The sequence below is a fragment of the Erinaceus europaeus genome, chromosome 21 (genome assembly GCF_950295315.1).
Source record: "Erinaceus europaeus chromosome 21, mEriEur2.1, whole genome shotgun sequence".
In the NCBI taxonomy this organism is placed as follows: domain Eukaryota; kingdom Metazoa; phylum Chordata; class Mammalia; order Eulipotyphla; family Erinaceidae; genus Erinaceus; species Erinaceus europaeus.
In genome coordinates, this window is record NC_080182.1 from 29,558,910 (window position 1) to 29,581,778 (window position 22,869).

Genomic DNA, 22,869 nt, shown 5'->3' on the forward strand with positions numbered 1-22,869 from the left:
GGGGTCCTTGGGGAGAAAGAAGTCCAGGTGACGACACCAAGCCTCCTTCACATGCCAGGCACCAGGACCACAGGCTAGCTGCGACCCAGCTCCGGGTGGGTCTCACGGGGCTGCTGTGGAGTGGCCCCGGAGGGGACCAGGGTGGACACTGGTACCCCCACACCCCAGACATGGACTCAGTCCCTTGGGGGCTGGGCAGCACAGGGTGGAAAAACGTTGCAGAAGCGGGACACAGACCTAACAGTGAATAGCATCCAGAACACACACCTCCCAGCAGCACCTTGAGCAACAGGTGACACACATGCCTGACACCCAGCCCCGACCCAGGGACCACAACCCACGCTCAGAAGTGGCAAGCCCACCCCAGAGGACCAAGCCAGTCCAGCCCCAGCAGGGCACCCCCCCCCCATCAGGGCAACTGGCAGAGAACATGAGAGGAAGGAGATGGCCCCCCCAACATCTCTGGGCAGCTGCCCAGCCTTCAGGGGCGGACTTCCCAGAAGGCACCACGCCCTCGACTTAAGCTTGGTCTGCTGGGCTAACTGACCAGCGCTGTGGGCTCGCAGGTCAGAGCTGGCCAGCAGCTGCTAGCACGGAGGGAGATGGACTCAAGACACGGACGCTGAGGGTCTGCTGCTTTATTTCCAGAGAGACGGCGGGGTGGGGGCTGGCACCCCAACAGCACAGTGAAGTCTAATGGGTCGGAGATAGCCCAGCTCGTGCCCGCAGACGGGGAGCCGGCCAAGGAGCAGAGCACAGGTTGGCTGTGCGTGGCAGTGCCCTGGCCCACAGTGATGGCCAGGCACTCTGGTGGGCAGACCCGGCCCCAATTGTTCAGGGGGGGACCGAGGCCCCATCACCACAGCAGGGTCTGGGCAATGGGCCAGAAAGCAGGGAGTCCAAAGAACGGGGAGGCCACCCGCTGTCGGCTCACAGGGACCCAGAGACTGCGGGACGCATGTCACACTCTACGCCCCGGGCTCCCAGGAACGAGGGGCTTCAGGCTCAGGGCAGGGGCACCACGTCCACTCCCAGCCTGGGCCAGTGTGGCAAGTGCAGGTGTCCAGGGCCCAGGAGAAAGGCAGTCTTCAAGGCACAACTCAGCAAGGTGGCCTGGCTGCTGGCAAGTCCGGGGTGCAGCTCCCACTCTGCAGGAGCGGGGCCGGAGGCCTTGGAGGGGAGGTCCCACACCAGCCGGCCGGCCTGTCACAGCAGTGGCCACGTGGCCAGGCCCAGATCCTACACGGGCCGCAGTCTTGTGGGGGAAGACAGCCGGGCGCTCCAGGAGACAGACCTCACCTGGGATACCGCCCCAAGGCCCCCGCCTAAGTCGCCATTCCACAGGGCCCTCCTGGACAGCACATGTCCCTCTGTTCCACCCATAGGGACAGCAGACAGCTGAGGGCGGGCCAGGTGACACTACTGCCCCTTCTCAGCAGCTGATGTCCCTTCTGGCCTGTTGTGGAGAACTTAGGTCAGAGCCCGGGAGCCTATGGGGCAAGGGGCAGCTGCACCCAAAGCGTTGACCACTGGGGTCCCGACAAGCTGTGCTCCCTTACTTACACAGCCTTGAGCCGTGGGGAAGACCTGGCTCCTCTGTGTCCCTAACCGCCGCCTCCCCCCAACCCCCAGCCAGACACAGAGCTTGTGGGGAAACTTCTGTCCTGGGTCTCTCCAAACACATCCTTGCCTGAACAGAGACCAGCCCAGCCCCTGGACTGCCTGGAAGGAGGAAGATAACAGGAAGAAGGTTCCAGACTAGGCCAGCGCTCTCCCGGTGCTCACACTCTGTCAGGAAACGTGGCAAGAGAACTTCTAGCTGGTTTAACCGAGCAGGGCGGCAACTAGAGCCCTGTGCCTGCCATCACGCCACTCCCACCAACACTTTTAAGACAGAGCATCGTGGTTCCTACAGAAAGACTTTCATCCCTGAGGCTCTGAGGTCCTAGGTTCAGTCCTCAGCACCACCATCAACCAGAGCTGAGCAGGGCTCTGCTTTTAAAATAAAAAAGAATGGTGAGAGACAGAGATAGAGAGACAGCCAGCTCCCCTCCAGTGCAGCTGCTCCCATGTGGTGGCTGGAGGCTCGAAGCCGCCCCCCCTCCCCGCCTGTTTTCAGGACGTGGACACAGTGGGGCAGGACCTGCAGGCGGCCCACTGCGCAGGGCTCAGAGGCTGTAGAGGCGGGTGGTGTTCTCCCGCAGAGCGGCCAGGGTGCTGGACAGCGACAGGCCCTTGACGTGAGCAATCTCTCGGACCGTGTGCAGGGCAAGCCCCGGGTGGGCGTAAGGGCACAGGCTCTTGGGCACCTGGAAGACAGCAAGCGTCCCGAGGGTCACTCACAGGCCATACAGCCGCACGCCCGCCGGCCCGCCCCGGCGGGGGCCTCTTCGGGGCTGCCTTTACCTGCAGCGCAGGGAGAGTCCTGGCCGGGGCTCTGGGTGAGCAGGTCCCGGCTCCGAGGACTACGGGGCAGGGCGCTGCGCTGCCTGGAAGAGAGGGCGCCCTTCAGCCTACGTGGCGCCCAGACACGCGGACACAGCCGCTGGGACCTCAAGCTCCAGCCACCCTAGATCCTGCCCAGCCCGAGGGTGGGGTGGGGTGTGTAAGGGCGCTCACCTGTCGGGGCAGGAAGTAGGGCGCATCTGTCTCCACGATGATCCTCTCTAGCGGGACCTGGCGCAGAGCGTCTCGGACCTCCCAGGCGGACGTGTAGGTGAGCAGTGCCGTGAACCCCACGGACATGTTGGGGAAGTGCTCCAGCAAGGGCTCCAGCACCGGGAAACTGCCTGTGAAGCAGTGCCTGCGGGGGTGAGGGGGTGGTGTCAGCCGCCGTCCCGGGACGGACATGCACACCCACTGCGAGAGCCACCCAGGGAGGTGCGGCCAGCCCAGACCCCTGCGAGGGACCAGCACAGAGCTCGCGGATAAGCCGGTCCTGGGGACGGCGCCCGGCACAGCCGTCCTGGCCTGTGATGTGCTGAAGGAGCTTCTGCCCCGTGCTCTCCCCCACCCTGCCCCCTCCTCTCTTTTAAAGACTTTACTTTTCTTAATTTCCACCAGGGTTGTGGCTGGGGCTCGGTACTCGCCCCACCTGCTGCTTCACCACCCAGGTCACTCTGACAACGTCAATGTGAAGCCATGAAAGGAGAGTGGTGTCGGCGACCCTGCGGTGGCACAGCGGCTAAGCCGTGGGGCTATCAGACTGGAGGCCAAGCTCAACCCCCAGCTTTGCATGTGCCACTGATGATCCTGGTTCTCGCTCCTTCTCTCATGTTAATAAAATATTTAAAAAGAGACCTCAGTGGAGGCCAGGCCGTAGTGCAAAGGGTTAAATGCACATGGTACAAAGCTCAGGGCCGACATAAGGATCCTGGTTCGAGCCCCCGGCTCCCCACCTGTAGGGCAGTCGCTTCACAAGGGTGAAGCAGGTCTGCAGGTGTCTGTCTTTCTCTCCCCGTCTTCCCCTCCTCTCTCCACTTCTCTCTGTCCTATCCAACAACAACAGCAATGACAACAATGACGATAAACAACAAGGGCAACAAAAGGAGGAAAAAAAAAAGAAACGTCAGTGATGACAAAATAAAACTCACACCCATGTACTGCGTGAGCTGGAGACAAGCAGAATTTATAAAGGGAGCAGGGCTGCTTCAGACACTCACCAGGCTGCCGTGCTGTGTGTCTGCACCGGCGTACACCGGCCCCGCCATGCTGGTGTCCTGCCCAGCAGCCCCAAGTGAAGCGTGACAAGCCAGCCGCCAGGGCCCGTGCCCCCACCCCCACCGGGGTCTGGCTCTGGACCCTTTGCTCAGTTTGAGTCTCCCACCAACCTTTGCCACCCGCTGAACGAGCGAGGTAGGCGGGGTAGAGGGGAGAGACCCTGCACCGCACCACCCGTGGAGCACCCAGGTGGTGGTCGTGGGCAGGAAGGGTTACCTAGGCCCTCAGACCCAGTGGGTAGGCATGTGCTCTACCCACTGAGCCAGCCCCACTGTCCACGGCGCCCTGTGGGGTGAAACCCCTCCGTCTGGGGTGAACCACCAGGCCAGGAGTGACAGCATGTTCCCGACAGACCCCTCAGCTCGAGACCCTGGATCACTGCAGCTGGGGCAGGGGAGCCCGCAGGGCCCCGGGCAGGAAAGTGCTCTCCCCAGCTTGGGGGGCTCAATGGCACAGAGGGGGGTGCTGTTTCATCAGCACAGAGGGGCCGCACAGCAACATGTGCCAGGGCTGGTGGGCACCTTGGACTCCCACCTCTCCAGGACACTGGCACTCAGGGCCACAGGCCCCGAGGCCCCAGGAGGGCGCGTGCCCTGCGGGCCCCTAACCTGTGGATCTTGTAGTCGGAGGGCACGAGCTTCTTCATGATGGCCAGCAGGTCTTCGTCAGCCTCACGGCAGTGGATCACCAGGGGCTTCCTCAGTGACACGGCCAGCCGTAGCTGCCGCTCAAACACCTGCAGGGACAGGGACACCAGCCGTCTGCCGAGCGTGACCCCCGGGGAGCCAGAGCCCTGCAGGGGCGTCATCACCCACGCCCCCACGTGTACTGAGCGACGGAAGTACCAGCCTTGTGCCAGGACCCTCGGGAATTGCCGTGTGATGGTGTCACCTACTGGGGCCAGCGGGAGAGGGGGCCCTCAGGAATGAAGTGTGAGAGAAGTGCCCACCCCCACCCTCCTCCCCACAGACAGACACACAGGCCCTCCTTGTGGGCTTCCCTGGCCCCCAGGAGCGGGAGTGCTTGCTGGAAGGACGGGCCTGGACCCATCGCCTGCACCTGGCCTACATCGCTGCCTGCCTAGCCCACATCCAGGAAACTTCTAGCCGACACTGCCTGTCAATCTGTTTAGCTCTGGCCAGTCCCAAGTGTCTATCAGTGGACCAGACTGAGTTGGGACTGACTTTGAAAAGGAGGGCTAGGATCTTCTCTTTCCTCAAACAAGGCCGGGTTTACATAAAGACCCAAGGGACCAGCATCTGCTTCATCTTACAGCTGCTGTAAGATGCTCGCTGCTTTCTGAATTGCGGAAGCCAAGCTAAGCTCACGCCTTGACAGCAAGGCAACAGAAAGACAGTTAGTGGCGGGGTCAGCTGGCGTGCACGGGAGAGGGCGCGTTCAAGCCTAACTCCCGCCTCACGAGGCGAGGCCTGGTCTGGCCCCACTGTCTAGCCCGAGGCTCCAGCCCCAGGAGACAAGCATGGCAGCTTCAGGACGCGCCCAGGTAAGCTGCCTGGCTGCCAGCTTCTCATCGCCGAGACAGGCCACCTGCCCCTGCAGGTCTCCAAGGACCCATTTTAGTTTAGTGAAGCTCATCCTAGTCATTCACTTTTCGGGGGGAGGGTGGCCAGGCTGGAGTCAGCAGGTGCCCACAGACCCTCATGCCCAGCCCACCCGGAGGAGGCCTCCAGGGTTAATTACAGGCACAGCCAGTCCCGGCCACCACTCTCCCTGGCTCTCACACCCCAGAAGCCAGGATACCCCCACCCTCTCGTTGGGCCACCCAGGGAAGCAGCCAGTCCAATCCAGAGACACAACAGCAGACGTGGCCAGCGGGTCTGCTCTGGCCGGCACCTCTTTCCACCCACCTCCTCCCGGTTCTTTGCTCTTCTCCGCTTTCCAATATTGCCAGAAAACACGAGCTGGCTGGAAACCAGCTCTCACAATGACCTCCAACCCCGTGGCTGCACGGGGAGCCCCCGAGGGCTGTCCTCCCTCTCGCAAGCTGGTGTCTGCAGCAGGATCCGAGACCCCCGTCACCCCCGTGCTGCTTTCGGGCAAATGTGACTCCTGCACCTGCTGTCACTCCTTTGGGTGCTGGGGTCCAGTCACATCAAGACCGTGACGTCTGCCGCCCCCACCTGGAGCACCATGTTCTACAGAAACGGTCCAGCCTCCCTCTCCCCTCTGTACAGCTCCCCCTCCCCCTCTAGCCCCTCACCTCCTCTTGCTACAGAGACCCAAGATGGAGTTACCTGGGCTAAGCCCCACACCACCAGCCACCTGCGGTTCCGCCCTCTGCCTGAAACTGGTCATGCAGTCACCGGCCCAGTAAGAGCCTCTCTCCCCGACAGGCCCCCTCCGCCAGTCCCAGCGGACTTTTTTCTTTTTCCTTTTCTTCTGATAAAACAGAGACGTTGAGAGGAAGACAGACGGAGGTGAGAAAGAGATGCCCGCAGCCCGCAGCACTGCTTCACCATGCGAGAAGCTCCCACCCTTCCCGTGGGGACCAGCTCCTAGTACTGTGTGCCCTCTACCAGGTGCGCAGTGCCCAGCCCTGGTGCAGCTCATCTTCTGTGGACTGGAGGGTTCCTGAGGGTTCCTCCCGGAAGTAGATGGAAGAATCCTGAGTGAGGTCTGTGCGCTACCAGGTGAGCTATCCCCCATCCCCGCCTTCAGATTTAACGATCTATCGTTCCTGTATCCGGCCAGAAACAGCAAACTCCCTGATGCCGGGACTGGCGAGAAGGGCTGCTCGGGGAGGCCGTCGCTCTCAGCAGCGACACTACTGAAGGCAGAGACGCGCCAGAACCTCAACCGCACCCCACGCCTAGGTCCTGAAGGATAAAGAGGTAGACCACCCTGTGTGAGGTCCTGAGTTTGATTCCCAGCGCCTGATGCTGTGGTTCCCTACCTCCCCTCTCTGTTTCCAAGGAAGGAAAGAGGGGAGGAAGGTAACAAGGGAGGGAAGGAGGGCGGAAGGAGATTCTGAATGTCAAAACTACCCTCTCAGGGACTGGAAGCCTCACATCCAGCTGGCGGGGAGGCTCCTTGGACACAATAGCTTAGCACCTTGGCCGCTTCTGTGGAAAGGTACCATGGAACCCTGGCTGCCAGGAGGAGTAGGAAGTTGTCGTGACCTTCAGCCAAAGGGAAAATCAGAGGCTGCTACCGTTGGAGGAAATGTGCCCGCTCTCTCTCAACTCAAACATGGGGTGCGGCCGGGGCCCAGGTCCCCAGAAGCCAGCGCCAGCGCACTGATGACCGAAGGGCCGCCTCCACACCAGCAAACACGGGGAGGGAAACCCGAGGGGCCGGAGACGGGCTCACACAGACGCGCGCCCGTGGAGGCCCAGCAGGTGGCTGGCGGACAGCCCCAGGCAGCACATGGACGAGTGAGGCTCTGGTTCTATCTCACCGACAGATACATCAAACAAAAGCATCTCGTCTGGGGGTCAGAGGGGGTCGCTCCTATAGAGGGCATGTCGTACCAGTGGCAAGGCTCTGGGTTCTAGCCCTGGCACCAGATGGGAGCACCCAACGTCCATGGGAGCACCACAGGTGGTGGGGAGAGGCCTCTGTCTCCTGTATCTCTGTGGATGTCTCTCCCTCTAGCCCTCTCCATGTCCCCCACCTCCAAAATCAATAAATAAAATAATGGTAATAGGGAGTCGGGCGGTAGCACAGTGGGTTAAGCACACGTGGCACAAAGTACAAGGACCAGTGTAAGGATCCCAGTTTGAGCCCCCAGCTCCCCACCTGCAGGGGAGTCGCTTCACAGGCAGTGAAGCAGGTCTGCAGGTGTCTGTCTTTCTCTCCCCCTCTGTCTTCCCCTCCTCTCTCCATTTCTCTCTGTCCTATCCAGCAATGATGACCACAATAATAACAATAGTAACTTCAACAATAAAACAAGGGCAACAAAAGGGAATAAATATTTTAAAAAATAAAAGAAAAATAATGGTAAAAATCAACAGCCCAGGGAGGTGGCTCAGCAGAGGGCTGTGGCCACGCTGTGAGGCCCTGGGTGCATCCCCTCATGCATCCCCTCACACCGCCAGGTGTGGGTTGGCTGCTGCCCACACAGAACGGAAAACAACACCTGACACTTAAATATCATTCGCCGGGCTGTGAAACAGCTTGGTGGGCAGAGTGCACACTATCCCATGGGCAAGGACTCAGGCTCTAGTCCCCCAGCAGGCATGGAAGCCCCATGGACAACAGAGCAGAGCTGGGGCGTCTCCCCTCCCACCCCAACTGAAACTCTGCATGTGTGAGGCCCTGGAGTCAACAATCACCAGACATGAGAAGCCGTGCCGCCCCCACCCCCCTCGCACGGGGCTGGGACCAAAGACAGTCTGAGGGACATCCAGACAAGAGCAGCTGGAATTCTTCCAGACCCTAAGCGCTCTGGCTCTGTCCACAGCCGGAGAGCGCCCCTGGACATGCCGGAGGGGAGGGCTCCAGTTCCTCGACCCCTGGGGGCCGCCCCTCCCCAGGCCCTCACCTTGTGCTGCTCTGGGACGGGCGTGCTGCACTTGTAGGAGTAGTCCAGGCCCATCTCCCCGAACGCCACGGCCTTGGGGTGTCTCAGGGCCTGCAGGAGATCCCTCTCCTGACTGTCGCTATAGTAGCGTGCAAAGTGGGGGTGGCAGCCAAAGGCCCCCCAGACCAGATCCTCCTTGAGCAGCTCCTCCCACAGCCTGTCGGTCAGGGTCCGGGGGTCGCAGAAGTCCGAGATGCAGCCCTGGAACTCGCGCGGGAAGGAGCTGCTGTAGACCTCGCGGAACCTGGAGAAGCTGCCCCTGAAGGCCAGCTTGGAGTAGAGCATGTCCAGGTGGCAGTGGGTGTCGATGAAGCCCTCCTCCGGGGGCCGAGGCGGCGTCTCCTCCCGGAAGGTTCTCTTCTCCCTCACCCCGCACCCCGCGTCTCTGGGGGGCCGAGAGCTCCGGGACCTGCCCTCGGCCGAGGCCTCTCGGGCCTGGGGGGCGTCCTGGGTTTGCTGGGTCGGGCCGGGCCCGGCCTTCGGGGTGTCGGCACCGGCGGGCGCGAGGGGCCCGGGGGTCCTGGGGCCGCCGCTCCAGTAGGCGGCGTAGTCACACCAGGGGCTGCTGTACAGGTGCGCTGGGTACATGACGCAGTCAGCGGGGAAGGCGGATGGCTCGGGGGCCGCGGCTCTGGGCGCCACGGGCTCCTCCTGCGAGAACCTGGCTGGGGACACCTCGTCCACGTCGGACCAGTCACTTCCGGAAGAACTGTGCTCCAGCACCACCTCCCGCGCAGAAGCCTGCGGGAGACGCAGCAGGTCAGCACCCGACACCCCGAATGGGGCACCCTGCCACCCGCCTTGGCGGCCTCCGGTGACCCCAGGCCCTCCCCGACGGGTGCTGCGCCCACACCCCCTTGCTGCGGCCTCACTCTCAGAACAGGCCCTCGCCAGGCCAGGGGCAGCACTTGGGATCAGGGCGCAGCTCTTGTTCAGCCACCTGGCACTGGTCTGGGCAAAAGGGCACACTGTGGGGTTGGGGCACATGTCATAGAGCTCAAGGACCCGGGTTCAAGCCCCTGACTCCCACCTGCAGGGGAGAAGCTTCACACGCACTGGGGCAGGACTACATGTCTGTCTCTCTCTCTCTCTCTCTCTCTCTCTCTCTCTCTCCTCTTCCCCCCAATTCCTCTGTCTGATCAAATCGAAAAAAATAAATGTTAGGGGCCAGGCGGTGGTGCACCTGGATAAGCACACACATTACAGTGCCCAAGGACCCAGGTTCAAGCCCCTGGCCCCACCTACGGGGGGAAAACTTCATGAGTGGTGAAGCAGGGCTGCAGGGGTCTCTTTCCTATCTCCCCCTCCTGTCTCAATTTCCGTCTCTATCTAATAAAAAAATAAATCAACAGTTGTGTACTGGAGACTTCACAGAAAAGCTCAATCCACTGTCCCCATTTGGCTGAAGCCAGGAGTGCCAGTGCCCCTGGGCCCAGTGAGAGGTGGGGTGTGACGCTGTCCCCAAAGCCGGGCAGCGTGACTCGATGTGACAAGTAGAAGGGACAGTGCGACCCCCTCCACACTGTGCCCTAGGGGAAGCCACCCCACCACGGGGAGCAGTCACCCACCCGGGCCACGAGCAGAGGCAGAGCCAGTGCACAGCTTAGCCTCACATCAGCACCAGCGAGGGGTTTGAAAACAGCACAAGGGCCCGGCCCAACCCGTAGAAATGCAGAAGGCACAGAGAGGAGGGGAAGACAGAGAGGGGGAGAGAAAGATAGACACCTGCAGACCTGCTTCACCGTCTCTGAAGCTTCCCCCCTGCAGGAGAAACGGTCAGCCGGTAAAGCACCTAACTTGCATGCCTGAAGTCCCAGGTTCAATCCCCGGCACCGCACGGGAGAGAGTGGGAGAGAGTACAGCTTAGGGTGGGAGTAAGAGGCTCACCCTCTTCACGTGACATAAAAATAAATATTTAAAATTTAGGGGATCAGGCTCAGCAGGTCAAGTGCATGTGGTACAGAGTGCAAGTATGGTGTTAAGGGTCCCGGTTCGAGCCCCAGGCTCCCCACCTGCAGGGGAGTCGCTTCACAATTGGTGAAGCAGGTCTGCAAGTGTCTATCTTTCCTCCTCTGTCTTCCCCTCCTCTCTCCATTTCTCTGTCCTATCCAACAATGACATCAATAACAGCTACAACAACAAAACAACAAGGGTAACAAAAGGGAATAAGTAAATAAATATAAAAAAGAAAAGAATACCAAAAAAAAAAATCCGTATTTAACACAAACAAGTGGAAAGACATTCCATGTTCATGGGTTGGAAGAATTAACATCATCAAAATGAATATACTACCCAGAGCCATCTACAAATTTAATGCTATCCCCATCAAGATTCCAACCACATTTTTTTAAGAGAATAGAACAAATGCTATAGGTGTTTATCTGGAACCAGAAAAGACCTAGAATTGCCAAACCAATCTTGAGAAGAAAGAACAGAACTGGAGGCATCACACTCCCAGATCTCAAATTGTATTACAGGGTCATTGTCATCAAAACTGCTTGGTACTGGAACATGAACAGACACACTGACCAGTGGAATAGAACTGAGCCCAGAAATGAGGCCCCCACACCTATGGACATCTAATCTTTGACAAAGGTGCCCAGACTATTAAATGGGGAAAGCAGAGTCTCTCCAACAAATGTGTTGGAAAAAGTGGGTTGAAACATGCAGAAGAATGAAACTGAACCACTATATTTCACCAAATACAAAAGTAAACTCCAAGTGGATCAAGGACTTGAATGTTAGACCAGAAACTATCAGATACTTAGAGGGAAATATTGGCAGAACTCTTTTCTGCATAAATTTTAAAGGCATCTTCAATGAAACGAATCCAATTACAAAGAAGACTAAGGCAAGTATAAACCTATGGGGCTACATCAAATTAAAAAGCTTCTGCACAGCAAAAGAAACCACTACCCAAACCAAGAGACCCCTCACAGAATGGGAGATGATCTTGACATGCCACACATCAGACAAGAGGATAATAACCAAAATATATAAAGAGCTTGCCAAACTCAACAAAAAGACAAATGACCCCATCCAAAAATGGGGAGAGAACATGGACATAATATTCATCACAGAAGAGATCCAAAAGGCTGAGAAACACATGAAAAAATGCTCCAAGTTGGGAGCTGGGCGGTGGTGCAGCGGGTTAAGAGCACATGGTGTGAAGTGCAAGGATCCTGGTTCGAGCCCGTCTCCCCACCTGCAGGGGGTTTGATTTACAGGCGGTGAAGCAGGTCTGCAGGTGTCTTATCTTTCTCTTCCCCTCTCTCCATTTCTCTCTGTCCTATCCAACAACAATGACAGCAATAACAACAACGACGATGATAAACAAGGGCAACAAAAGGGGGGGGGGAATGTCACACATCAGAAAAGGTAACAGCAGCAAATGCTGGAGAGGGTGTGGGGTCAAAGGAACCCTCCTACACTGCTGGTGGGAATGTCAATGGGTCCAATCTCTGTGGAGAACAGTCTGGAGAACTCTCAGAAGGCTAGAAATGGACCTACCCTATGACCCTGCAATTCCCCTCCTGGGGATGTAGCCTAAGGAACCCAACATAGCCATCCAAAGAGATCTGTGTACACATATGCTCTTGGCAGCACAATTTGTAATAGCCAAATCCTGGAAGCAACCCAGGTGTCCAACAACAGATGAGTGGCTGAGCAAGTTGTGGTCTATATACACAATGGAATACTACTCAGCTGTAAAAGATGGTGACTTCACCGTTTTCAGCCGATCTTGGATGGACCTTGAAGAGATCATGTGAAGTGAAATAAGTCAGAAACAGAAGGATGAATATGGGATGATCTCACTCTCAGGCAGAAGTTGAAAAACAAGATCAGAAGAGCAAACACAAGTAGAACCTGAACTAGAATTGGCATATTGCACCATTGCACCAAAGTAAAAGACTCTGGGGTGGGGGGGGGGGAGAATACAGGTCCAAGAAGGATGACAGAGAACCTAGAGAGGGTTGTACTGTTATATGGAAAACTGAGAAATGTTATGCATGTACAAACTATTGTATTTACTGTCGACTGTAAAACATCAATCCCTCAATAAAGACATAAAAAGATCCATATTTAAAGAATGAGCACAATCCACTCATCCACAGCAGGGCAGCTCACAGGGAGAAGTCGGTGCGCGAGCGAGACCAGCATCACCAGTGTGTGAGGCCACGGGTTCAACCCCTGACACTAACCCAAAATCGAATCAAATCAAAGTCCCCAGACCCTCCTCCTAGCAGAGCCAGGAAGCACCTCCAGCCCCCGAGTTCTGAGGCAGGAGAGCGGGTGCAAGGTCCCCACCTCCTCAGCCGAAGGGCCGTGCAGGGTCCGCAGAGCGGCTGGACAGGAGCTGGGCCCTGGCATGGGCCTCCTGCGCCCACGGAGCCTGAGCCAGCGGGCAAACCCACTCACCCTATAGCTTCCGGGATGGGAGTCGGCGGTGTCCAGGAATTCCAGGGCTGGGGAGGGCTTGTCGCTGACTGCCCTCCAGTCACCAGAGGGCCCCTGGCCAGGCTCTTCAGGGTCGGGGTCGGGGTCGATCACCACCCTCCTGGTGCAGAAGCTGCTCTGCTCCTGCTCCAGCTGCCCCATCTCCTCCGCCCGGGCCTCGGTGGCGCACTCTTTCTCCTTCTCCCTCTTTTGCTCTTCCTCCTCCTCTCTGTCCCTCTCCTCCTTTTTCTCCTTCTCCCTCTTTTTCTGAGCAGCAGACGGAGCAGCGGTCCTGGCAGGCCCCTCCTGTCTGCAGCCCGGCTGCTCTCTTGAGCCGGGCTTGGCCCGAGCGGCTGCCTCGCCCACCCTCCTTGGCATGGCCGTGCCCAGGATGCCTTGCAGGGCCCGCAGGTAGATCATGGTGGAGCCCCGGTCCCGCAGCCTGTCCCTGTTCCTCCTCTGGGCCTGGCTGGCGTCCTCTGTGGCTTCCTTCTGGCCCTCTGCCTCGGCGGCACGCTCCGAGTCCTCAGGGTCCCGACATCGATCCTTGGCAGCCATCTGGAGGGGCAGCCAGCAGGGGGAGTCAGCGAGGCTCAGCACGAAAGGGCGCTGGACTCCAGCATCAGGCCCCTGTCCTGCTCTCCCTCATCACTCAGGCCCCGGATGCATCCAGAAGCCTGTCCACCACTTTCACTGGCTGTGGGCAGGGCGCTGACCCACCCCGGGAAGGCGCTGGAACAGGGGTGGGAAGCTGCACCCCCAGAGCCGTCACACAGCTGCAAACCGACGGGCAGGTGGCGAGGGTCAGGCAGGTGCTCAGAGCCCGCAGACCCCTCCCCCTGGCCCTGCCCCTGCCCCTGGGGTGCTCCCACCTGCTGCAGGTGAGGACCATCCCTCCCCCAGCCTGGAGCCTCCCGGAAGCCCACAAACCAGCCAATAAAAGCGGAGCGGGAGGCGCAGCCGGCTTTCGGGTTAATCTCTGCATTGGCGGCGCCCTGTCCCTGTACTATTAGCAGCAGACCGGCTCATGATGCTGGACTCGGACCCCACACTCCCAGGCCCAGCGCTTTAGCCCCTGACACCCCCCCCCCCGGCTTTCTAGGAAGTTCCAGACGCCCCCGCCCGGCCGAGGGCCGCCCCCGTGCCCACCTTGAGGCTGCAGGCCTCCTCCCGCAGGGCCGCCATCTCCTGGGGGGCGCGGGGGCGGCTCAGGCCCTGGGCGGCGGCGGACCGTGAGGACGAGGACGAGCTCCGGCGGCCCACATGCTCCCCGGGCCGGGGGCTCAGGCGCGGGGGGCTGCGGGCGGGGGCCACATGGCCGAGGCAGCTGCGCTTGCGGGGACCCCCTTCCGAAGGGCTGCTCCAGTGGTGCTTGACCTTGCCGCGCTCCGCCATGGGCACCTGGGGGGCACTGGGTTCCAGCACCAACGCCTGGGGGCAGGGGCCCTCCCGGCAGGAGGGAGGCAAGTGGGGTCCCCACCCGAGGGAAGGGGAAGGAGGAGGGTCCCCCCAGGAGACAGGCAGGGGACCCGGCCCCAGGGATGGAGAGGGCGCCCCAGGAGGCAATCCGGGGCGGGGAAGAGAGGGGGTCCTCCCCGGGGAGCAGGCAGGGGACCCCACCGGAGGGGCCCCGGGAGAAGGTCCACCAAGGATGCAAGCTGAGGCCCCCCACCCAAGGGAAAGGTGGACGAGGAAAGGTGGGGGTCCCACCCCGGGCAGGAGGGACCCCCACCCCGGGCAGGAGGGACCCCCACCCCGGGCAGGAGGGACCCCCCACCCCGGGCAGGAGGGACCCCCACCCCGGGCAGGAGGGACCCCCACCCCGGGCAGGAGGGACCCCCACCCCGGGCAGGAAGGACCCCCACCCCGGGCAGGAGGGACCCCCCACCCCGGGCAGGAGGGACCCCCACCCCGGGCAGGAGGGACCCCCACCCCGGGCAGGAGGGACCCCCACCCCGGGCAGGAGAGGACCCCACCACGGGCAGGAGGGACCCCACCCCGAGGCAGGCCCCCACCTCAGGGCGCGGCGGGCCCACTGACCTCTGCGCCCTTCCTCCTCTGCCCATCACCGAGCTGGGGCTCCGGCCCAGGACCCCCGGGAGCAGCGAGTGAGCGAGCGGCCGTCAGGCGCCGGCGCGGGACTCATGGCGGCTCTCGGGCCGGGGCGGAGGCGATTCGAGCCGAGGGCAGGGCCGCCGGTTCCCGCCGCGCGCCCGGAGGCCCGAGCCGCCCTCGAGGAGCGCGGCCAGCCCGCGGGACCCCGACGCTCAGCCTCGGGTCGCGGAGGCGCCTCCCGTCGCGGCTGCAGCTCCGCTCCGGTCGCGCCCGCGCACCACGCCGGCCTCCGAAGCGCCGCCTCCCGGAAGCAGCTCTGCGCCTTCAGCCGGCGCGAGGGGCGGGGCCTGCTCCAGAGGGCCGGACCCATTGGAGGGGCCGCAGGGGGCCGGGACTCCAGGCGAGGCCGAGCGCATCTGTTGGCCAGGACGCTGGGAGGCGGAGCCACCCCGGGAGCGCTCCGCTATTGGCTGGAAACTGGGGCGGAGCCAACACGTGGGCCGGGAAAGTGCCCAGGCCCGGCGGGACGCAGTTTCACTGCAGCCGGGAGGGGGCGCTCGCGGTCCGGTCCCCCTGCGCATCGCTGTCACCGAGGGGACCCGGAGCGGGCTCGCGGGGAGCCACAGGGTGGGCTGTCCCGGTTAGGACGCGCACAGGCAGCAGGGCGGCATGCAAGGGGAAAATGTCCACCCCGCAAAGATCTCAAGTGTTTCCAGCCAGGAGAGCCTAAAACTTAATCCCACTGGTTTGTTTGTTTTTTACCAGAACACTGATCATCTCTGGCTTATGGTGGTGCGGGGGATTGAACCTGTGACTTCGGAGCCTCAGGCATGACAATCTGTTTGCATAACCATTATGCTATCTACTCCCGCCCCCACTGGATTATTTTTTACTGAGTCTTCTTTGTAACTGGATTCATTTCATAGAAGTTGCCTTTAAAATTTATATGGATGTGGTCCGGGAGGTGGTGCAGTGGTTAAGGAACTAGACTCTCAAACATGAGGGCCTGAGTTTAATCCCCAGCAGCACATATACCAGATTGATGCCTGGCCCTTTCTCTATCTTTCTCATTAATAAAATAAATAAAATCTTTGAAAAAAATTTATACGGAAAAGAGTTCTGCCAATACTCTAAGTATTTGATAGTTTCTGGTCTAACATCCAAGTCCTTGATCCATTTGGAGTTTACCTCTGTGTTTGGTGAAATATCGTGGTTCAGTTTCATTCTTCTGCACATTTCAACCCAATTTTTCCAACACCATTTGTTGAAGAACATTTAATAGTCTGAGCACGTTTGTCAAAGATTAGATGTCCATAGGTGTTGGAGGTGCCTCAAACTTAGAAAAACACCTGCCACATGCGACAAAGTTCTGGTAGAAAGCCGAGTACTTTCTCGGGAGTACTGGTCAGCCTGCTCTGCCACTCAGGGAAGGCAGGTCCTGGCATGAGTACAGCTTAGAATGTTCCAGCTGTAACCATGGACTGTGAGCTCAGACTGACAGGGACTCAAGAAGTCATACATGCTCCTTGCTAATGTGAAATATAGGGACCCTGGGTCAGTTGATGAAGTTAACAGTTAATTTTATGCATATATTTTCTTTTTTTATTATTTTATTTTATTATTTTTTAATTTTATGCATAGATTTTCTTTCAAGTTTGGGAGCCACTCTCAGCCCTGACCCAACTGAATCCAATCTTTTAAAATACTTTTTTAAAGTATATATGATAAAATACATAATTTTTATTATCTTTAGTTATTTGGTAGAGACAGTCAGAAACTGAAGGGGGGAAGGGGGAGAGAAGCAGAAAGACAGAAAGACACCTGCAGCCCTGCTTCACCACTTGTGAAGCTTTCTCCCTGCAAGTGGGGACCAGGGGCTTGAACCCAGGTCCTTGTGCACTGTGACGTGTGTTCAATCAGGTGTGCCACCACCGGACCCCTATAATCACATAACAGACACAAAAAGAGAATGAAGTCATCCAAAAGGACAGTTGAACACCCAGAAAGACAGGAAAAAACAGACCTCAGAACAGCGGCAAGGATTCAAGATCACAATTGTATTCTATTTCTTTTTTTTTTAATATTTATTTATTTATTTATTCCCTTTCGTTGTCCTTGTTGCTTTATTGTTGTATTTATTATTGTTGTCGTCATTGGTGGATAGGACAGAAAGAAATGGAGAGAGGAGAGGAAGACAGAAAGGGGGAGAGAAAGACAGACACCTGCAGACCTGCTTCACCGCCTGTGAAGCGACCTCCCTGCAGGTGGGGAGCCAGGGGCTTGAACTGGGATCCTTAAGGCTGGTCCTTGTGCTTAGCGCCACCTGCGCTTAACCCACTGCGCTACAGCCCGACTCCCTATATTCTATTTCTATTTACTTGTTATCACCAGGGCTTCACTGCTCCAGACTAATTTTTCAGACAGGGAGAGAGAGAGGAAGACACCACAGCACTGACACTTCCCCAGAACGTGTGAACCAACCTGGTGGCTCACACGGTGAAGTAAGCACATGAGTCAGGTGAGCTGCTTTGCTGGCCTAGGAAAGGGCTTCTTTCTCACCATGTAATCAGTCATTATATGTTCAGATTTTTTTCTCTCAAAGATTTTGTTGATTTATTAATGAGACAGGGAGAAAGAGAACCAGAGCATCACTCTAGCACATGGGCCACTGGCGACTGAATTTAGTGTCTCATACTATTAACTGTAACACTATACTTCACACAAGATCCCAGGTTTGATCCTCAGTCAGCAATGTGCTGGACAGACCCCTCCCCATTAAATAAGTAGATTACTTTTTTTTGCCTCCAGGGTTATCGCTGGGGCTCAGTGCCTACACTATGATTCCTCTGCTCCTGGAGGCCATTTTTCCCATTTTGTTGCTCTTGTTTTTGTTATTATTGTTATTGTTGTTGTTGTTGTTGTTGGATAGGACAGAGAGAAATTGAGAGAGGAGGAGAAGACAGAGGGAGAGAAAGACACCTGCAGACCTGCTTCCCACCCATGAAGCAAGCCCCTTGCAGGTGGGGAGCCAGGGCCTTGAACTGGGATCCTTATGCCAGTCCTTGTGCTTCGCACCATGTGCACTTAACCCTCTGTGCTACTGCCTGCCCTCCCTTTTAAAAATATTTTCTTAGTGAGCAAAATAGAAGAGCAGAGAGAGAAAAAGAACCAGACATCACCCTGGTACATGCACCAATACACTGCTGGGAATCAAACTCAGGACCTGGTGCTTGAGAGTTCAACACTTACCCACTGTGCTCTCTATCTGGAGAAGAGAAAAGAAAACGCTCCTAAGGAGGGAGCAGTGGAATTAAGCAGGTGAAAACCCTCAACAATGCCCTGGCAGACAAGACAGTCACCAGGAAGGCCAAGATGATGACTCAGACATTTGCAGCCAGTGAGCCTGCATCTGATTTCATGACAGTGGACACCTAATAAAAAAAGAATCTAGAGGCCAGTTGGTGACACACCCGGTTGAGCGCACATGTTACAGTGCACAAGGACCCAGGTTCAAGCCCCCAGTCCCCAGCTGCAGGGGGAAAGCTTTGTGAGTGATGAAGCAGGTCTGCAGGTGTCTTTCTATCTCATGCCCTCTCTCTCTCTTTTTGTTCTGCCTCCAGGGTTATCGCTGGGGTATGGTGCCTGCACCACGAGTCCACTGCTTTGGGAGGCCATTTTTTCCCCTTTTGTTGCCCTGGTTGTTTTTTAATCGTTGTTGTGGTTATTTTATTGTTGTTATTGATGTCGTTGTTATTGGATAGAGCAGAGAAAAATTGAGGGGGGGAGGTAGAGAGGGGGAGAGAAAGACAGATACCTGCAGACCTGCTTCACCGATTGTGAAGTGACCCCCCTACAGGTGGGAAGCCGGGGGCTTGGAACCAGGATCCTTAACTCCAATCCTTGCACTTTGCATCATGTGCGCTTAATCTGCTGCACTACTGCCCGACCCTCTCTCACTCCCTCTCTATCCCCCCTTCCCTCTCAATTTCTGTCTGTCTTTATCAAATAAATAAAGATAATAAAAATATTTTTTAAATATCTAGACACCAAGAAATGACACACTCTCTGAGTTGACCACTTCTTATTTATTTTACAAAAAGAAAAAATAATCACCATAGTACAGATTATTTAAAGAATAATGGGGTGGATTTTAAATACCATTTGTTACAAACACACACACATACACACACACACACACACACACACACACACACACCCAAGACCGGCCATGTGACTTTCCAGAACTATCTTATACATATTATCTGTAAAGCATGGCATGTTCGCCTACACGCATGCAGTCTGTGGCAGGAACACACATCCATGGTCTGTCTCCCAAAGGTGAGTGACTTCTCCGTGTGTCTATGCTCACCTGTCCCTCCGGCAGCCCGGGAAAGACAAGAGACAGGCGTCACCTACCTCCCTGACAAGGAGACAGAAGCTCCAGCAATCAAAGGATCAACTTGCGTAGCAGCAGAATCAGACATGGGGCCCGTGCTCCCGATTCTCAGTCTGACCATAAATAACATGGTTTGTTAATATTCAAGCCCTAGTGAAGGATCAGCATTTGTGGAGTGGGCGGGCGCTTCATAAATATCTGGAGGGGGGGGGGTCAGTGTTCGCAGAGAGGACCAGAAGACCTACAGAGCCCCCTGAGTGCCCTTGGGAGCCGAAAATCTTCCAGGTCACTGAGTGGTGGGTGTGGCAGGTGCTGGCAGGCCCAGTCTGAGGCCCTGACTGTGGGGGGGCACCGCCAGTCTCCAGAGGCTCTGCCTGCCCCTGGAGGTGAGAGCTGGGGTGGTCATAGGCCCCCTCAGACCACAGGAGGCCCTCTACCCAGCCCCCGGGTGTCACTGCCCCCTGGGCCTGCCAGCTGACTTCTCCCACCGAGAAGGCGCGTCCTGGCGTTCCCGGGTCATCGGGGGCCGAAGAGGTCCGTGCTGTCCAGCTTCTCCCCTGCATACAGCAGGATGTCCTGCATCAGCTTCCTCTTGGCCTCATTGATCTCGATTTTCCACGAAGTCTCTGTGGTTCCCGCCCAATGGGAAGGAGAAGAAAAGTAAGAGGCCTTGGAGGTGGGGATGTGGCCACTTCTGCCGGTCAGACCTGGTTGAGATCCCTGAACCCCGAGTTTGGGGGCCAAGTCCAGTGTAGGATGAACATGGTCCTGGCCCCGACTTCTCGGGGAACCCCTTTCTGGGAGGAGGGGTCTTGAGGGCTTTCCGGGGGAGAGGGACGGCACAGGGAGGGGCTCTGGGCCTTCCTGTCTGGGCAGCCTGGTCTCTGTCCCAGGAGGCAGTGATGGGTTTTTGTGTTGTTGTTGTTGTTGTTTAATATTATTCATTTGTTTTGGACAGCTACAGAGAGAAATTGAAAGAAAAGGAGAGACAGAGAGACACCTGTAGCTCTGCTTCACCACTTGTGATGTTTTCCCACTGCAGGTGGGGATGGGGGCTTGAATCGGGGTCTTTGCTCACCAGTAACCTGCATTCATCCAGGTGCTCCCATATGGGTATTTATATATTTATTTAGTTTAAGGACAGTGATGCCTATTTGATTTGATTTGATTTGACAGATAACTTGAGAGGGGAAGAGGAGATAGGGAGGAAAAGAGGGAAAGAGAGAGAGAGAGAGACACACACACACACACACACACACACACACACACACACCTGTACCACTGCTCCCTGTGGTGCCAGGGCTTGAACCCAGGACCTCATACAGGGCAAGGCACGTGCCCGCCCTGCCCAGCTGCCTCCCAGCCAGACAGGCTCCTTAGTGGCAGCAGGTGAATGAGAGTTCGTTTTGGTAAGTGAGGAGCCAGGCTGGGAGATAGCTCCCTGGGTAAAGCGCACACTTTACTATGTTTGAGGTCCCAGGTTTGAGCCCCCAGAGCACCATTCACATGGGAAGCTCTGGGGCCAGGTGGTGGAGCACCAGGTGGAGCAGGCATATTACCGTGCTCAGGGACCTGGGTTCAAGCCCCCAGTCTCCACCTACACGAGAGGAAGCTCCATGCACAGGGGCAGCGCTTCAGGTCTTTCTCTTCTTCTGTTTTCTCTCTCTCTCCCCCTCTCACCTTTTTTTTTAATTTTTTTAATATTTATTTATTTTCCCTTTTTGTTGCCCTTGTTGTTTTTATTGTGGAAGTTATTATTGTTGTTATTCATGTTCTTGTTGTTGGGTAGAACAGAGAGCAGTGGAGACAGAAATGGAGAGAGGAGGGGAAGACAGAACTGGGAGAGAAAGACAGACACCTGCAGACCTGCTTCATTGCCTGTGAAGCGACTCCCCTGCAGGTGGGGAGCCGGGGGCTCCAACGGAGATCCTTACACTGGTCCCTGCGCTTTGTGCCACCTGCGCTTAACCCGCTGTGCTACCGCCCCACTCCCTCTTTTTTTTTTCAAGACCAGAGAGAGCTCTGCTCAGCTCTGGCTGCTGGTGGTATTGGGGACTGAACCTGGGACTTCGGAGCCTCAGACAGGAGAGTCCTTTGCAGACCACTGTACTGTCTCCCCGCCCAACCCTGGGCTCTAGGCTAACAGGCATCACAAGTATGGAGCAATGAGCCAGATTCCAGAACACATGAAGAGACTTGGTGTGGACAGGGACAGGCTAGGAAGGGGAGGGGTCACCCAGGGTTCAGTCCCCAGTGTCCCTCCTGCAGAGAGAGCTGGCAGAGAGAGCGGGTGGTGGGAGCGGGAGGGGTTCCATGAGGGCCTGAACCAGTGGCCCCCACACGCCCCACTTACCTCCCCGGGGTGGCTCCTGGCTGGCACAAGCCTCCAAGGAGCCGGCCTCCACTGTCCCAGCTGCCTGCAGTCTCCCTTCTCCATCCTCCTTCCAGGAAGGAGAGGCTGCAGCCCTGACCCAGGCGGTGGCCTGCCTGGAGGAGGTGGTGCTGAAGCTGGAGCCGTCCACGTCGTCCGTCTCCTCTGGGGTGTTGGAGGAGCAGCCTGTGCCCTCGGAGAGTCGGCTCCAGGGGAGTGGTGTCTGCTGAGCCCGCAGCTGCTCTCCCACAGAAGCCAAGGGGCCACACACCTGGGGGGTGGGGAGGGGAGACCTACATGAAGGGGGGAGCGCTGGCTGCTGCCCCCACCTGCGCCCCACACCTGAGAGCACATGTCAAGACAGACCGACGGCAGAACTCCCTCCACGAACCAGGAAGAGAGCTCACCCGGGATAACATCACCTGGCCATGCCTGAGGCCCTGGGTTCAAGCCTGGCTCCGGTGGACAGTACAGGAGCAGCGCCATGGACGGTGAAGCACTGCTTCGTGCATTGTCAACATTTTATTCTCTTTAATTATTTATTAAATATTTTATTTATTTTTATTTTTGAGGGAGATGCAGAGAGAGAGAGAGGGAGTGAGAGATTGAGAGAGAGAAACACTAGAGCACTGCCCAGCTCTGGTTAAAGGTGGTGGGGGGGATTGAACCTGGGACTTTGGAGCATGTGTCTCTTTGCATAATATTTATGCTGTTTGCCTAGGCCGCTCCCTCTCTCTCTAAACAGATGAGTGAAGCAGCCTCAGGCATGAGAGTCTCTTTGCATAACCATTATGCTATCTACCCCCCTGCCATTTTATCTATCTACCTATTTATTTGTTTGTTTGTTTATTTTCCCCAGAGGCCTTCTCAGCTCTGGTTGATGGTGGTGCTAGGGATTGAACCTGGGACCTCGAAGCCTCAGGCAGGAGAGTCTGCAGAACTGCTATGCTGTACCCCCAGCATTATTAGTATTATTGTTGTTGTTGTTGTTTATTGTTATTTTACCCAGAGCACTGCTTGGCTCTGGCTAATGGTGGTGCTGGGGATTGAACCTGGGACTTTGGAGCATGAGTCTCTTTGCATAACCATTATGCTGTTCCCCCAGGCCGCTCCCTCTCTCTCTAAACAGATGAGTGAAGCAGCCAGGCCCAGGAGGCAGCTCGGCTGCACTCACCTCCCAGGGCCTCAGGGAGAAGGCTGTTCTCCAGCTAGTGAACCTTCTCAAAAGGAAAGCAGAGACCCCGGCACCATGGTGAGAAGTGAGTGAGTGGCTGGGTGGCATCATAGGGGAGCTGTAGCCCCCAACACTGTCGCTTCAGCTTTCTCCAGAACCCCCACAGAGCTTAG

The 22,869-nt window shown here is 57.3% G+C and overlaps 2 protein-coding genes across 4 annotated transcripts in view; both read right to left on the reverse strand.

Moving 5' to 3' along the window:
• Positions 1-1,568: 1,568 nt before the first annotated feature.
• On the reverse strand, positions 1,569-14,878 carry TATDN2 (TatD DNase domain containing 2). 2 transcript variants are annotated; one of them, XR_009547091.1, is made up of 8 exons: positions 14,741-14,878; positions 13,850-14,101; positions 12,683-13,258; positions 8,225-9,004; positions 4,329-4,456; positions 2,620-2,803; positions 2,407-2,489; positions 2,172-2,309 (listed from the first exon to the last, which is right to left on the reverse strand). XR_009547091.1 is itself a non-coding variant. In XM_007517148.3 (7 exons), exons 2-7 carry the CDS (start codon positions 14,093-14,095, stop codon positions 2,169-2,171), a joined length of 2,055 nt encoding a protein of 684 aa, XP_007517210.1. In that variant the 5' UTR covers positions 14,096-14,101; positions 14,741-14,878; the 3' UTR covers positions 1,569-2,168. The 2 variants fall into 2 exon arrangements, 1 of the variants encoding a protein (XP_007517210.1); XM_007517148.3 differs by lacking the exon at positions 2,407-2,489 and having other exon boundaries at positions 1,569-2,309.
• A 3,943-nt stretch (positions 14,879-18,821) lies between these two features.
• IRAK2 (interleukin 1 receptor associated kinase 2) overlaps positions 18,822-22,869 on the reverse strand; it is a 60,831-nt gene continuing 56,783 nt past the window's right edge. Inside the window, exons 12-13 of one of the 2 annotated variants that reach the window (XM_060180727.1) lie at positions 21,505-21,793; positions 18,822-19,858 (exon numbers count right to left, since the gene is read on the reverse strand). In XM_060180727.1, coding sequence (XP_060036710.1) covers positions 19,668-19,858; positions 21,505-21,793 — 480 coding nt within the window. In that variant the 3' untranslated portion in view covers positions 18,822-19,667. The remainder of the gene's footprint in view (positions 19,859-21,504; positions 21,794-22,869) is intronic. The other variant, XM_060180728.1, reaches the window with a different exon arrangement.

Excerpts from the sequence above, each read along its gene's own strand:
- TATDN2 (XM_007517148.3), bottom strand. The coding sequence starts at position 14,095 with ATGGCGGAGCGCGGCAAGGTCAAGCACCACTGGAGCAGCCCTTCGGAA. Across the intron at positions 2,804-4,328 it reads TCCGACTACAAGATCCACAG|GCACTGCTTCACAGGCAGTT; the intron begins GTTAGGGGCCCG and ends TCACCCCCGCAG. Across the intron at positions 2,310-2,619 it reads CCTACTTCCTGCCCCGACAG|GTGCCCAAGAGCCTGTGCCC; the intron begins GTGAGCGCCCTT and ends GCTGTCTTCCAG.